This window comes from Engraulis encrasicolus, chromosome 7, assembly GCF_034702125.1.
Source record: "Engraulis encrasicolus isolate BLACKSEA-1 chromosome 7, IST_EnEncr_1.0, whole genome shotgun sequence".
NCBI classification, from domain to species: domain Eukaryota; kingdom Metazoa; phylum Chordata; class Actinopteri; order Clupeiformes; family Engraulidae; genus Engraulis; species Engraulis encrasicolus.
The window spans coordinates 52,337,313-52,351,476 of NC_085863.1; the positions used below are offsets into that span (position 1 = coordinate 52,337,313).

A 14,164-nucleotide genomic window follows, 5' to 3' on the forward strand; every position below is an offset into this window, starting at 1 on the left:
ATGCTTCCTCAGACCTGCTGATGGATAGATGCCTCTGTCGGCGTCTAGGTTCATCCTGCGGTACCCGTCCGTGGCCAAGTTCAACACAGCCGAAACACCACCATGCCGGTTGGTTGAGCGAGTCAGCACTCTCTCTTCCCCAGCCACACTGGGTTCACTGGCCAACTAAACCCTCTAGCCTCTCCACTCTTCTCCTCCAGCTCTCCTACTGAACTGGAACTGAACTCTTGGCGAGGGGAAAATGTCCAAGCATCATGACACATCAGCTCCCAAAGAGCCAAGGACAAAAGATGAGAACGCCACGAGAGTAGACCAGGGCCATCGGGTGCATCTGTTAAGGCAATGACTGCGCTGGCCTTTGCACACTCGCTCTTAAACAATATGCCATCCACTCAGGGTAATTTATGTGCACCATTATATATATGTGCTCAGTCGGGCACCGTCGGTACCCGAGAGTGTGCCAGAGGACTCGAGACTCCTCTGCAGACTGCGCTGTGTACTTTCTTCCTTCCTGAGACCGGCCTGAGGCCCGTAGCGTCCAAACCCTGCGTCCTAAGTGGCATGGCATGGCTTGCCCGCACTCAGTGCCGTAGAAGGGATTTAATCGCTCACCCTCTGAGGAGCACGGCTCTGCATCCCGACGCCGGACAAGGATGACCTTATCAAGCAGGAACAGGCACCGCCGCCACCAGCTTAGGAGCACCTGCTCTCATGGCCAGAACCCAACGACTCACGGAGGGAGTAGTTACGGCAATGGATGGAAGAGGGGGGGGGGCCCTCAGGTCTAAGCGGCAAGAAAGAATTTGCATTTGATCAGCCGTCAAATGTGATGAGGGAAGAAGAGCATGACGAGAAGGAAAAGCAGTTTTCTCCTCTTCTCGCTCAGTGACACGCGAAACTCACACTGTTTGGTTATCTTTCACATTCTCAACTTCAACTCTTGCCAATGCCTTTGCTTGTGGAAACAGGTGAAGACAAGGGCCTGTGTCCACAAACATTTTAAAAAGCTCCAATATGGGCTCAATTTCTTACTCCCTTTTAGAGACTGGGCTGATTTATCATTTCTGAATTCATTTGACTGATTTCCGGATCTGGCAGTACAGTAACACTATAGCGAAAGACCTGCAGCCAGAATGACAGATCCGCTGAACACTGTTTAGCTCTGTTGGAGAATTGACCCATTTGCCAGAAAAGCGGAGTGGAGTGTTCCATAAAGACCGTCATTACATTTAGTGGCACGAGGTACACCTAAGAACTCAAAATTCACCAACTCCAATTTAGAAACACTTCAAAGGATACTTTGCATGTTTTGGAAGGGGTGGTATAATGACATTACATTCTCAATTGTGAGGGACAGGCTATTATGCCACCAATTACAGTAAATTAAACCAATTAATTGTTGAAATCAGGTTGAATGAATGTCATGATCGCAAAGTTGCAATGATGAAACTGTTGAAAGTTTTTTTGTGTGGCATTTTTGGCTTTTGTGAGTAGCTGTAGATTCTGCCATGCCAATATTATGTGCAGCTGCTCATCTGTGCTAAGCAGAAAGTGCAAACAGGCAAGGCAGCGCAAACGGGCTCTGCAATTGATGCAAGTCATAACAACAAAAAAACACTTTTCCGATAACACTCCACTTGAATGGCCTGCCAACAAGGATTTGGAAAGTGCTTCTTGAAAGGAAAGTTTAGTCCCTTTGAACCACATAATGCAGATGAGTGTTTTAACAGACAGGCTTAATCTATAATCAAAAGGTCTGTAGATGAAACCATAGAGCCCTACACACATGAAGCACAGTGTTTTCCACGTTTTAAGCTTATCTAGCAGTTCTTTGAAGATAATTATTTCAGAAAAAGAGTTTGGCTGCAGGCTTGATGTATGATAAGTGTTTGGGAACACACAGGTCATGTGCACTGGTGTGCAAAACATGCCATTAGATTTTTTTTCTATTCTTTAGTTTCAATTACAATCCTCATGGAGTCAGACAGGCTCCAATTAAGTTCTTAATTACATGCATAATAACAGACCCCTTTGAACACGTAACATGAAACAGTGCAGCTAGCCTCTCAAAATGAATGTACCTGAGCTATAAACACCAATTTTCAGACATCAAGAAAACAGAATTGCTTTCTCCTTCATGGGTGGATGGATATTTTATGCTTATTTATGGCCATGATAGAGGCACTGCTATGACAAATGTAAAAAGGTGTTGTTGCAATTGGCCTCATATATTATTCAAATGGAATGCATCCTAATTCACATGGATGTTGCAATCCAGAGCCAACAGCTGCATCCGCTGCCTAGATATGTGCAGTAGTTAAACTTAACAGATTGATCATTAAAAAAAAAAAAAAAAATGAACATAGTATTCTGTCTGTTTTGCCTTAACAGAACATATAAAAACATACACCAACATGCTGTAAGTCGTGAAACTAAAATAACCATTGGGACTGATGTGAAATGAACGTGTTTATTCAAAGGGATCCTATAGACCTATGCTTATATGTAAAGTGGAGGACAGCCAAAAAAAGGAATATATTTGGCAGACATTTGTAGACAGGGAGAGGGTGGAAAAAAAGGAAACAGACTCCATTTGACATTCACATATAAACAGCCTTCCTTCAGAAAAAGTGTCTCCTCTGCTCCCCTTAATCCTTCAAACCGTCCTTGGGAACCAACCCTGAACAACAGTGATACAGACTTGGCTGGCGGAGCACAATTTGCATTTGTCTGCGAGAGGCGTAGTTAGCTAGCTAGCGGAGACTCTCCCGCGCATCAATTACGCATGCAAGGCCAGTGCTGGGGAGGAGATAATGGCACAAACAGTGTGCATTTTATTCCTGAAGATACCAGGGACCCGGGTCAAAGCTTGTGTCAGCCTTTGAAGTTTGGGGTTCTTTTTTCCTCCACCAGAATAAAGGGGAGGGAAACTTAATATTCCAGGACAGTTGTCTCTCTCACAGTGTCTTTATATCAGCCTCGCTTTTCTTTTTCTTTCCGAAGTCCCATCCAGAGTAGTGTAGTGTGTCTCTGACCCGAGCGCAGTGACCCTGTAAGCTTTCACGGTTAAGCAAGTACAGAGGAGATTCTTGTGATTTGCGCTCAGAGTGCTTCTGCTGGTGAGTTGGTGATGCAGAAGAAGAAGAATTGAATCCAACTGTACTCCACCATGTAGTTTTGAAGGGTGATGAGGTGCCAAGTACTAGACACACTCTTCTCCTTCTGCTTCCATTTCTGAACACTTCATGCCAGCCTGTATCTCAAGATATTTGATATGCAAACAATGGAGGGCTCTTGTGGTCTATTCATAAGGGGGTGATTCTGCAAATTTCTGAGCAAGGTTTTCTTTTCTGGGGGCACAATGCTGGTCCCTTGTTCATACCACACACACACACACACACACACACACACACACACACACACACACACACACACACACACACACACACACACACACACACACACACACACACACACACACACACACACACACACACACACACACACACACACACACACCTGGGAGTCAAAAACATTCCTACAGCTGTTTGCATCTGGTTGCCATGGCTCTGCCCAGCTGTTACGCACCCGTGTTAATGAGCATCAGTGGCTCTGGTGGTAGTGTCGGCTCCCTTTGCACACGGTTGGCTGGCTGAGAGAGAGAGAGAGAGAGAGAGAGAGAGAGAGAGAGAGAGAGAGAGAGAGAGAGAGAGAGAGAGAGAGAGAGAGAGAGAGAGAGAGAGAGAGAGAGACGGGTGCCCTTTGCTTTCCTTGATCATTTCACACCTGCGAGCATGCAACGGCCACTTCCTTCCTTCCTGCCTGCCTGCACAGCTCAGCGGCTGTCTATCCATGACAGCGGCAGTAAATATTTTGTGCGGAAGTCTCACATTATGAGCGTGTGACAATGCATTGGCTTGAAAACGACTGCAGGGCATGCAGTGCTAACAAAACTGGTAAATGTAATACATGAACATGCCACTAAACCCGTTCGAGTGATGAACGTCTTCCGCTTGACTGACACCAGCTACACATTTTTGCCCTTACAATCAATATGAATATAACTAAAAGATAAATGAACAGTAATGTCAGATATATTCATCAGTTACTAAGTCAAAAGGGGGAAAAATTGCTCCCATTAGACACAAAAGGCAACAGATTTGGCCTCACAAATGTGCAGGTGAGCTTTTTGATTGGGCCATGTGTTATGCGCATAATGCCTCACACTTGAGCACATTGAGGACGTCTCAATTAAGCCATTTATCATTGGTGGGGAACGGAGACATGTGAATGGATTCTGTGGCTACCCTCCACCCCAAGTCTGGAGCTAATGAAGTGCAGCTGTAGACTAAACGTCTGAACATCTCTGTTCATTTGGAACAGCCTTCTCATCCAAAAAATGAAATGGTTGGTTTAAAAACTAAATGAAAATAAAAAAAAATTGGAACCTAAACGTGTGGAGCTCTTGTGAAAGAAAAAGCCACGCTACAGTAACTGTTGAGATTTCTATCCTTCGCTCTCTATTCCCCTTGGTGACAAAGCATTTGCAAACACATAAAAACTGTGCAAGTGGATTCAGCAATTATTTAGAGCAGGGGAGCAGAGTTGGCTGAGCACACTGGAACAGTTCATAGCATTTTAATACAAACACGAGAGAATTTTTCAATATTTTTCAGCGCTGTTCACTTTAAAAAATGCAATAGCTGGCTCATCTTTGCATAATGACTGGAGTCGCCTACATGCTTGCTAAACATACACCGCATTAATGAACACGCTCACCTCTTAAGGGCTTCTCATGATGAATATATCTGTTCATTTATCTTTTAGTTATATCCTTATCGATTATAGGGTGGGGTGTGAGGAGGAATGGTGCATTTGGTGTCTGTTAGCCAAGCGGAAGAGGTTAATTACTCGAAAGGGTCTAATTGACTTGTTCACGAAGAGCACTATGAATATAAAACACATTACCAGGTTTGTTAGAACTGCATGCCCTGCAGTCTTTTTTAAACCAAGACGGTCCCTCTCACTCATAATGGGGAATTTCTACGCAAAATGGGCCAGTTTACACATGCTTGATGGACTGACATAGCCTGGTAATCTCAACTGCAAGTCTCTTTGAGACTTCCATCTAGCTGAGCAAACCATCTACAACATTTCAAACTTCCCTACAAAAGGAAGCCAATCCATTTTGACGACTTGAGGGGGCTTGAGGGGGCATATTTAAGGCAACGACGTACCAGTTCACTTAACAGTGTTATTGACTGAAGCTCTAAACAGAAACATACGGATGCATTTCAAGAAAGTGAACTCGACACAGCCTACATAGCAACGGAGCAAAGTCGTAGATGGCCTGGCCAGACTTAACGTTTCGAAGAGACTTGGGGTCGTGATAGCCAGGATAGGACTGCCACTGGGTGCATTGAGAATAAACACTCACCTCTGAGGGTTTCTTCTGCTCCTGCCGAGCCCATGTGCTGCTGGTGCCGGTCGTCTTTGAGGACTTTGACCAGGACGTAACATGACCTTGGCAGAAAGCAAAAAGACAGAATATCAGAACAACCGCAGTAAAAGAAAAACACCACAACACAAACAAACAATCCAGTAGTCAATTTAATGCATAGTTAAGTCATCAACTTTAAGTAATCAACTGGGACTTGACCTTCATACAATGGGATTTCTGGCATTATAATGAGCCTATTTTGTTTTCACATTTGCTTGTAAAAGCAGAGCCATCATGATATCATTAGCAGTACATTTAGTGACATTTGTCATTTGCCAAGATTGAGCGCATCTGCCTGACAATGACTCCGGGGCCTCAAGATCCTGACACTTGCTATAAACACACTGCGAAAATACACTACGTACAGCTTTTCAGCTTTGTTACAAAACCACTTTATGACCCTGCCAGTCACTAACACTGCGTGCTTGCCTTCAATCAATACAGAATGGGCTTGTCTGCTGTGACAGAGTAAACAATAGACCTGTCCTTAAAAACAGGCTCTGATCTGGATCATGGCAAATGGTAATGTCAATATAATGACCGTGTATGTCAATACCATTATGCAGATGTCACTATTTGGACTTCACTGTAATCAGTCATGTCGGTAGTACTAGAGCAGACCCACTGTGCACATGTGGGCTTACAACCAATGACTCCCAACCAGGGGTACGTGCACCAGTGGGTATGCAACCACACTTGCAAGGGGTACGTGGAAAAATGCACAAATAATAAATGCAGGGAGCACAGTGATATTGGGATAGGGGAAAAGCTCATAGAGAAAGCATGAGGGGGCACTAACTGGTTGACAAAAAGGCTTTAAGGGAGTACACACAAGACAACAGAAGGTAGGGAAACACTGAACTACAGCAACAATCTGGGAACAGAGACAGTCCTTGTTCGGTGACTGCTGCCTACAGTCTGGAAACTGTTTCTTGTGTCAAAAGTTGCATTAGGAAGGAGATGGTGTGTGTGTGTGTGTGTGTGTGTGTGTGTGTGTGTGTGTGTGTGTGTGTGTGTGTGTGTGTGTGTGTGTGTGTGTGTGTGTGTGTGTGTGTGTGTGTGTGTGTGTGTGACGAAAAAGGGGACCCAGGCCAAGAAAATGTCCATCACCTGGATTGTAAAACTGATAAGGGAGGGCTCTCTATTTGTAGTTTAGGGATGAACACCTGCTGCGGATCAACCACAAAAAAGGAGATAAACTGATGTTCCTGTACCCTGAGGTGTGTTTAAATTAGCAAAACAAAAAGCTAAACGTTTGCAAACAGCAATTTCTATTCATTTCATTGCGAATGGTCGAAGCAGGTAGGTAGCTCTGCGCAAACACACCATTGCTTGCACAGATGCTGAACCATCGGCTGGAAATCAATTGGAATATCTCAGGATGTTGACACTGAACCTTTCAAATCAAACAGCGTTAGGGAAACATGTTCTCCTAATCACTTCCCGTTTCAATTTACACACCTCGTACTTTGGGGATGATTGGCAATCTTGCAACACAGATAGTATGTCTCAAGCACTGAGTCTGGTCAGTTGCCCTGGCAGATCAAGAGCAAAAGCTAAATCGCCAGCAGGGGCAAAAGCAACGCCCATGGCCACCGTGCCATCACACCACGGTCCTTGATTTGAATGCACACAGGGAGGTCAGGAGCACAGATCTACTAACGAGCAGGCAAGAAAAGGCCTTCAACATCTGCTCCACGCCGCAGCGTTTGATCTACTCCCAGGCCACTTCAAAGATGTGGGACGGGGATGAGCTCAGAAAACAAGATGCAAGACGGGGGGACAGGCAGCGGGAGAGAGAGAGAGAGCGAGATAGATGGAGAGAGAGAGACAGAGAGAGACATAGAGAGAGAGAAATACAGGAAAGAGCGGCAGATAGTGGGAGGTAATGGGGGGGAAGAGAGAGAGACGAAGAGCGAGAGCGAAAGAGACAAATAGCTGGTGGAAAAGGATGGCAGGAGAATGAGAGGTGGAGATGGAGAAGACGGAGAGAGAGTGTTATGTAGGAGGAGAGCAAGTGATTAAGTGAAAGAATGACGACAGTGAGAGATGGATGGAGAGAGTGCGCAAGGAACGAACTGCTGACGGAGGAAGAGAAGAGAAGCGAGGGAGGGAAGGACATCAAACCCCGAGGGATGCCAAAGAATGATCATCTTGAAGAGGACACACTGGACCCAGCTAGACTGTTTACCAAAGGCCTGTTTGTTTAGCGCCCTTGGCCCTGCGTGAGGCACTGAGCCTGGCCTGGCCTGGACACCTGCTGTCCTCCATCCAGAGCACATCCGAGTAGAGCAGAGAGAGGAGGAGACAGGAGGAGAGAGGAGGAGAGGGGAGCGGTAGTGGAGGAGAGCAGAGGAGAGAGGAAGAGAGAGAAGGAAAGTGGAGAGCGGAGGAGAGGAACGTGGAGGAGAATGGAGTGGAGGAGAGAGGAGAACAGAGCGGAGGTGAGATAAGAGGAGGAGAAGGGAGAAGAGCCGAGCGGAAGAGAGAGGCTCTCATCTCATGACTCACACCAAGCTAATTAGTCTCTGATGGTGGCAACACTCTTCTCCATCACTATCACACTCATTCTCCTCCCCCACCAACATCTCACTGGCAAAAAGCTCTCACATCCCACCACCACAACCAGCAGCATCAATCATCTTCCACCACCACCGTTTTCTCACTAGCTGAAAGCCGTCACATCTCTCCATCCCTACACCAGCATCATCATCCCACTAGCACCAAACCCTCACATCCACCCATCCCTTCAACACCACCATTTTCCACCATCTTCTCACCAGCAACAATCATCTTGCACCACCATCTTCTCACTAGCACAAAGCCCTCACATGCAGCCATCCCTCCACCAGTACCACCCACCACCATCATCATCATCATCATCTTCTACCATCACAAAACCCACCCATTACCTTCAATGCCACCATTCTCCACCCTCATTACACCTCATCTCCACCCTCAGCACCAGACAACACCACCATCTTCCAACTATCAGAGAGCCTTCAAATCCACCCATCCCTTCAACAGCACCATCACTACACTACACGTCTACTCCAACAAAATCCCCCCCCAACCTTCCACACAACCAGCACCACCCACCATCAGGGAATCTGACATGCCAAAGGGGTCAGTGGTGCCGGGCCCAGGGAGACAGGGGGCCAAAAATGGAGCCCTCATTATATAGTATGTATGTATATTGGATGGGGAGCCCTTTCAGATCGGCTCTGCCCACCACCACCACCACCATCTTCCTGCAATCACTTCCACCCATCCCTTCAACACCATCCTCTTCAGCCATCTGCACAAAAGCTCCCCCACATATCACATCACATCACACCACTGCCCCCCCCCCCCACCCCCCCTTCTCCCTGACTTACTGTCAGTGGTATCTGAGTCATTGCTGCTCGTCGAATACTTTCTCCTCTTCTTCACCACACTCTCCATCTGTGGGGAAAACAAACACACATTAGAGGGATGTTACAGTCAAAGAACAAAATGCACTGTGAAAGCACTGTGTTTATTTTCTATTTTTCCGCAGAGGCAAGATGTTTCACAAATGAGCGCTGCAAAGCCACTCCAAAAACAAAAAAAAACCCACGATGACAGGACGGGTTAGGCTGATTTGGCCATGGTCAGTGGCACAGGGAGTGATGACGCATGACAAAGGAAGACATAACAGAAAACAAATAGAAGAAAGAAAGGAAGGAAGAAAGACAGACAGAATGGGAGGATGAGAGGTAGAAAGTAAGAGTTGAGTGACTTGCGGCCTCTGACAAAGGATGACACGGGCAACTGAGGTTGACATTTGACCAATAGGAACACGGCAAAGACAGAATGATGAACCAAGGAATACATAAATAAACAAACAAATAAACAAACAAACAAACAAAACAATTACATTACACTTAGCTGACGCTTTTTTCATCCACAGCGGCTTACAGATAATATAGGCTATTGGTTACAGTCCCTGGAGCAATGTGGGGTTAAGTGCCTTGCTCAAGGGCACTTCAACCAAGGATGGAGGTGTAGGGAGAGGTAAGGGCAGGATTTGAACCTGCAACCCTGTGATCTATGACCCTGTGAAGTCCAACTCCCTACCCATTACACCACGGCTGCCGAATAAATAAGTAAAGATAAAGAGTAAGGAAAAGATGGGTGAGCAATTTTCTTTTTTTTTACGAGGCCTTGGCTTGAGTGCGTTTCTGCTTTCTAGATGTACATAGTACATGTCTGACTCCTCATCCACCGAGACCACATTGAGCCAGGAAAGAAAAACACTCAAGGAAAAAGCGGGTTATGGCCCTCACCGCCTGCGCGAGGATTTATGTCGCCATAAAACGGGGCTTTTCCCTCTTTATATTGGGCTCTTCCTGCCGCCTCTGCGCCCGCCCTGAACTTTAACAAGTGACATTTAGACTTACAAACACCAACCGGCCCGGCCGCTCAACTTTGGGTCCCTTCAAATGATTCACTGTAAATGGGGCCCATGCATTATACCTGCTTCCTCAGTGTCGCCGCTGCTGCCTCAAGTGCAGTCATTGAAGTGAGTGTGTGTGTGTGTGTGTGTGTGTGTGTGTGTGTGTGTGTGTGTGTGTGTGTGTGTGTGTGTGTGTGTGTAGGAAGCATCCCTCCCTCCTCTGCACTGTATTTGCACTGTAGCTGTGCTCAGTCTTCCTTCCACTCGCCTGGGTGGGCATTGGGAAGAAGAAGAAGGCACCGGATTGAACCGCGCAGTGCGGGTCTTATTACCGTGGACGTGTCACGAGACTCACAACAACCCCCACGGTCTATTCCATCACTCTGACCGCAGGAGCACCATTTCGGGCAGAACATCTGAGAAACCTGCAGTCTAAACCCAAACCTCACTTTTGCTTTTTTACTTTTTTGCTTTTCCCTCTCACTCTCTGTGTCTCAGTTTGCCTGTCTCTCAGCCATCGCAAACTATGAAATAAAAAAGAAGAGGGGGAGGAAAAAAAAGTCCTGGTGAGATTGAGACGTTTTCTTCAGCAGCTCGAGCGAGCAGAGCAGTCTGCATTGGGTGCCAAAGAGCAATACCAGATGTAACAAGAATGCACGTCTCACTTCAAAAAATAAAGGGAAGGGGGGTATGGAGGAGAGAGAAAAGTGCACCCAGGATCTAGTTTCGTCTTTCAGTAAAAAAGTGAGAGATGGAGATCTTAAGAGAGTGAGAGAGAGAGGTGGGGGGTGGGAGAGAGGATAGATGGATGGGTGAGGAGTTTGCACTTTATTCGCCCCCTCAAGAGGCAGGTTTTGGTTTTCGGAAATGACTCGACTGTCTGCATAAGAAAAAAAAAGCCTGATAGCGTTAGCAGAGCATCCTTAAACAAACTAAATGCCCGCCACATATCTCCGTCGCTTCACAGCAGCTTGGTAAAGGGCAAAAACTGAAGACATAAAGCAGAGCGAGAGCGAGAGAGCGAGAGAGCGAGAGAGCGAGCAAGAGAGCGAGGGAGAGAGAGAGAGAGAGAGAGAGAGAAAGAGAGAGAGAGAGAGAGCGAGGGAGAGCGAGGAGAGAGAAAGCGAGTGTGTGTGTGAGAAAGAAAGAGAGAGAGAGAGAGAGAGAGAGAGAGAGAGCGAGCAAGAGAGCGAGGGAGAGAGAGAGAGAGAGAGAGAGAGATGAGGAACTCTTGCTTCCATCTCTCCTCATTAGAGGCTGGCATCTCTGGGTTTTCCACAGTGCAGCAAGAGGAGGACGGATGGATGGCTGGCTGGATTATGTTTCCTCCATGCGTCCCGAAAAAATACTGCTCATGCCCGTCTGTGCTGGAAGGCCCACACTCGGCCCTTTGTGAATGGCAACCTTTTGGCAGACACCAATGCCAGCACCTCTGACCTCAGAGGGGAGGGCAGCCAAGAGACAGGGCCATGGAGGCAGAGCATGGGTGCCCGCCCGCACCCGCACATGCCCACCTGGGTAGTCTCTTATAGTCCTCCTTTTTAAAGACATATTTCTTGGGCGTTTACAACTTTATTATTATAAGAGATGGGGAAGGATCGGAAAACGACAGGAATCGAACCGGGCAAGAATCAAACCCCGGGTCCCTGGTGTACTAACACTATGGCACACTAACCATTCTAGTCCTCCTTTAACTGAAAGATGCCTTGATGCCTTGGAAAGCAGCCAGACAGCTCAGATATTCCACATTGATACTTGCAACACTTCTATTCGCTCTATTGACAGTGTAAACAGGGGAGGCCGTCTGCACCTGTCTGAGTAGTCCATTACGTCCTCCTGAAACTGAATAAACTGAAATGACGCATTGACACCTCTTCAAGTGTGCACTCGGAACTCAAAAGCAGCCTGACAGCTTCGGTGCATGTGCTTAGTCCTCCTTCAACTGAACAGAAAGCTGACGTGATGCCTTGGTTCAAGTGTTGACTGACTCTGTGGTCGAAAGGCTGCCTGACAGTGTCAGTGTGTGCTTATAGTCATGCAAATGCAGGAAGCACACTTTACAAAATCAAAAGGTCAGCAAGTCTATGCAAAGTGACAGAAGCGGAAGGACGTGGCTTATACCTGCCTCTTGGTATTATTGCAGAGCTGACATGAAAAGCCCTCAGTCAATTCTACCTGGTCAGTCGATCAATCACACTCACACGCTTGAGAGAGAGAGAAAGAGAGAGAGAGAGAGAGAGAGACAGAGGGATAGGGAGAGAGAGAGAGAGAGAGAGAGAGAGAGAGAGATTTAAAATGCCTTTATTTTAACACCGCTTACTCATAGTACATTCTCACAATACATCCGTTACACCCCCCCTATATCCTCATAACCAGCTCCCCACTCTCCCCAACCTGACACAACAAACCCCACGCACACCAAATGCTTGTAAATGTCCCTACATCATTGACCAAATGGTAGTACATGAACTCAACCTTGATACGACTTTTGACCAGACTGAGACTGAGACAGAGAGTGTGTGAAAGTGAGTGAGTATGGCACTGCATCCTCTTCGATGAAGAAGGGTATCGAGTGTGTGTGTGTGTGTGTGTGTGTGTGTGTGTGTGTGTGTGTGTGTGTGTGTGTGTGCATCCTTTTCAATGAAGAAGGGTATTTTCAAAAACAAGACAGTGAGACATGACTGGGGAACCTGGGCGAGGCCCCACGCTGCTGCAGAGTGCTGGGCCAAAACTCTCCCAACGACCACACTCACACCCTGCAAGTGTGTGCATGTGTGTGTGAGAGAGAGAGTGTGAGAGAGAGAGAGAGAGAGAGAGAGAGAGAGAGAGAGAGAGAGAGAGAGAGAGAGAGAGAGAGAGAGAGAGAGAGAGAGAGAGAGAGAGAGTGAGAGAGTATGCATGTGTGTGCGTGAGAGAGAGTGAGAGAGAGTATGCATGTGTGTATGTGCATCCTTTTCGATGTAGAGGGGCATTTCATTTGTCTATACATGTCCTTTTTGATGAAGAAGCACATTTCTAAAAAGCGTACAGACAGTCAGTACACAGGACCTGGGGGCTCGCCCCCCGCTGCTCCAGAGTGCTGGCCCGGCCCACAGCAGAGCAGGTGTACTAAAGTGGGCTGCATGCTAATTGCTTCACGCTCTGGGCTGCTGCTGCTGCTGCTCTTAAGAGGCAGAGGCTGCCAGCAACACGGCACGCCTGGCATCTGGCTCCCCCATTTAGCCTTATTTAACGGATAGGCCATTATCAACTTTCCCATGGAAAACTTGGCACTAAAGACAGCGAGACGGCGAGAGAGAGAGAGAGAGAGAAAAAAAGGAGCAGCGAGACAGAGAGAGTGAGAGAGTTAGAGTAACAGAGAAAGAGACGGAGAAAGATCCAGAGAGAGAGAGTAACAGAGAAAGAGACGGAGAAAGATCCAGAGAGAGAGAGAGAGCGAGCGAGCGAGCGAGCGAGCGAGCGAGCAAGAAAGAAAGAAAGAAAGAAAGAAAGAAAGAAAGAAAGAAAGAAAGAAAGAATGAATGAATGAATGAATGAATGAATGAATGAATGAATGAATGAATGAAAGAAAGAAAGAGAGAGAGAGAGAGAAAGAGAAAGAGAAAGAGAGAGAGAGAGAGTGGGTGAGTGAGTTCAGGAATTAACACAGTGTGATGCTGTGTTATAATCCCTTGTCATGATTCCTAAATCAGCTGTTGAACCGAGTTAAACATGCCACTGTATCCCCAATCATTACAAGCCTATCAAGCTCAAATCTCCAACACTGGCCTGGTAACTGTGGCAATATAAGGACTTTAAAACAAGCACCGACCGTGGGGTCAATGGGTCTGAAATAAATCGCATTAATTGCCTTCGTCTGGTGTCTTAGACTGAAGCAGTCCTGACTCTCTCTGCATGGGAGAATTCTACTGGAGCAGCCATTGTAATAGTTCAACTGAATTCATTTCCTTGATCCCATTTCACCCTCAACCTCAAATATAGACATATTAACAAAGCAATTCAAAGGAAAATCTATTTATCTATAAATCTATATTCAGTCTGTACATGGGTGGGAGACGTGACGCCTTGTTTTTTTCGTAACATTGGTTAAAAACCTACAACACTGTTATTTTTCCTTTAAAAAACAAATGTCAATGAAAGAAGATGTGATACATTATGTTTCATATTAGTCTTAGATGAGAAGAAACATTTTTGTTAAGATTTATGTAAAGGTTTATATGTCAAATATCCTGCGGTGTGACTGTAAC

The 14,164-nt window shown here is 46.4% G+C and overlaps 1 protein-coding gene across 4 annotated transcripts in view; it reads right to left on the reverse strand.

The window, feature by feature from the left end:
• jade2 (jade family PHD finger 2) overlaps nt 1-14,164 on the reverse strand; it is a 173,104-nt gene that overhangs the window by 148,264 nt on the left and 10,676 nt on the right. For all 4 annotated transcript variants that reach the window (XM_063203926.1, XM_063203925.1, XM_063203927.1 and 1 more), the window contains exons 2-3: nt 8,878-8,944; nt 5,438-5,523 (exon numbers count right to left, since the gene is read on the reverse strand). In XM_063203926.1, the coding sequence (XP_063059996.1) occupies nt 5,438-5,523; nt 8,878-8,944 (153 nt within the window). The remainder of the gene's footprint in view (nt 1-5,437; nt 5,524-8,877; nt 8,945-14,164) is intronic.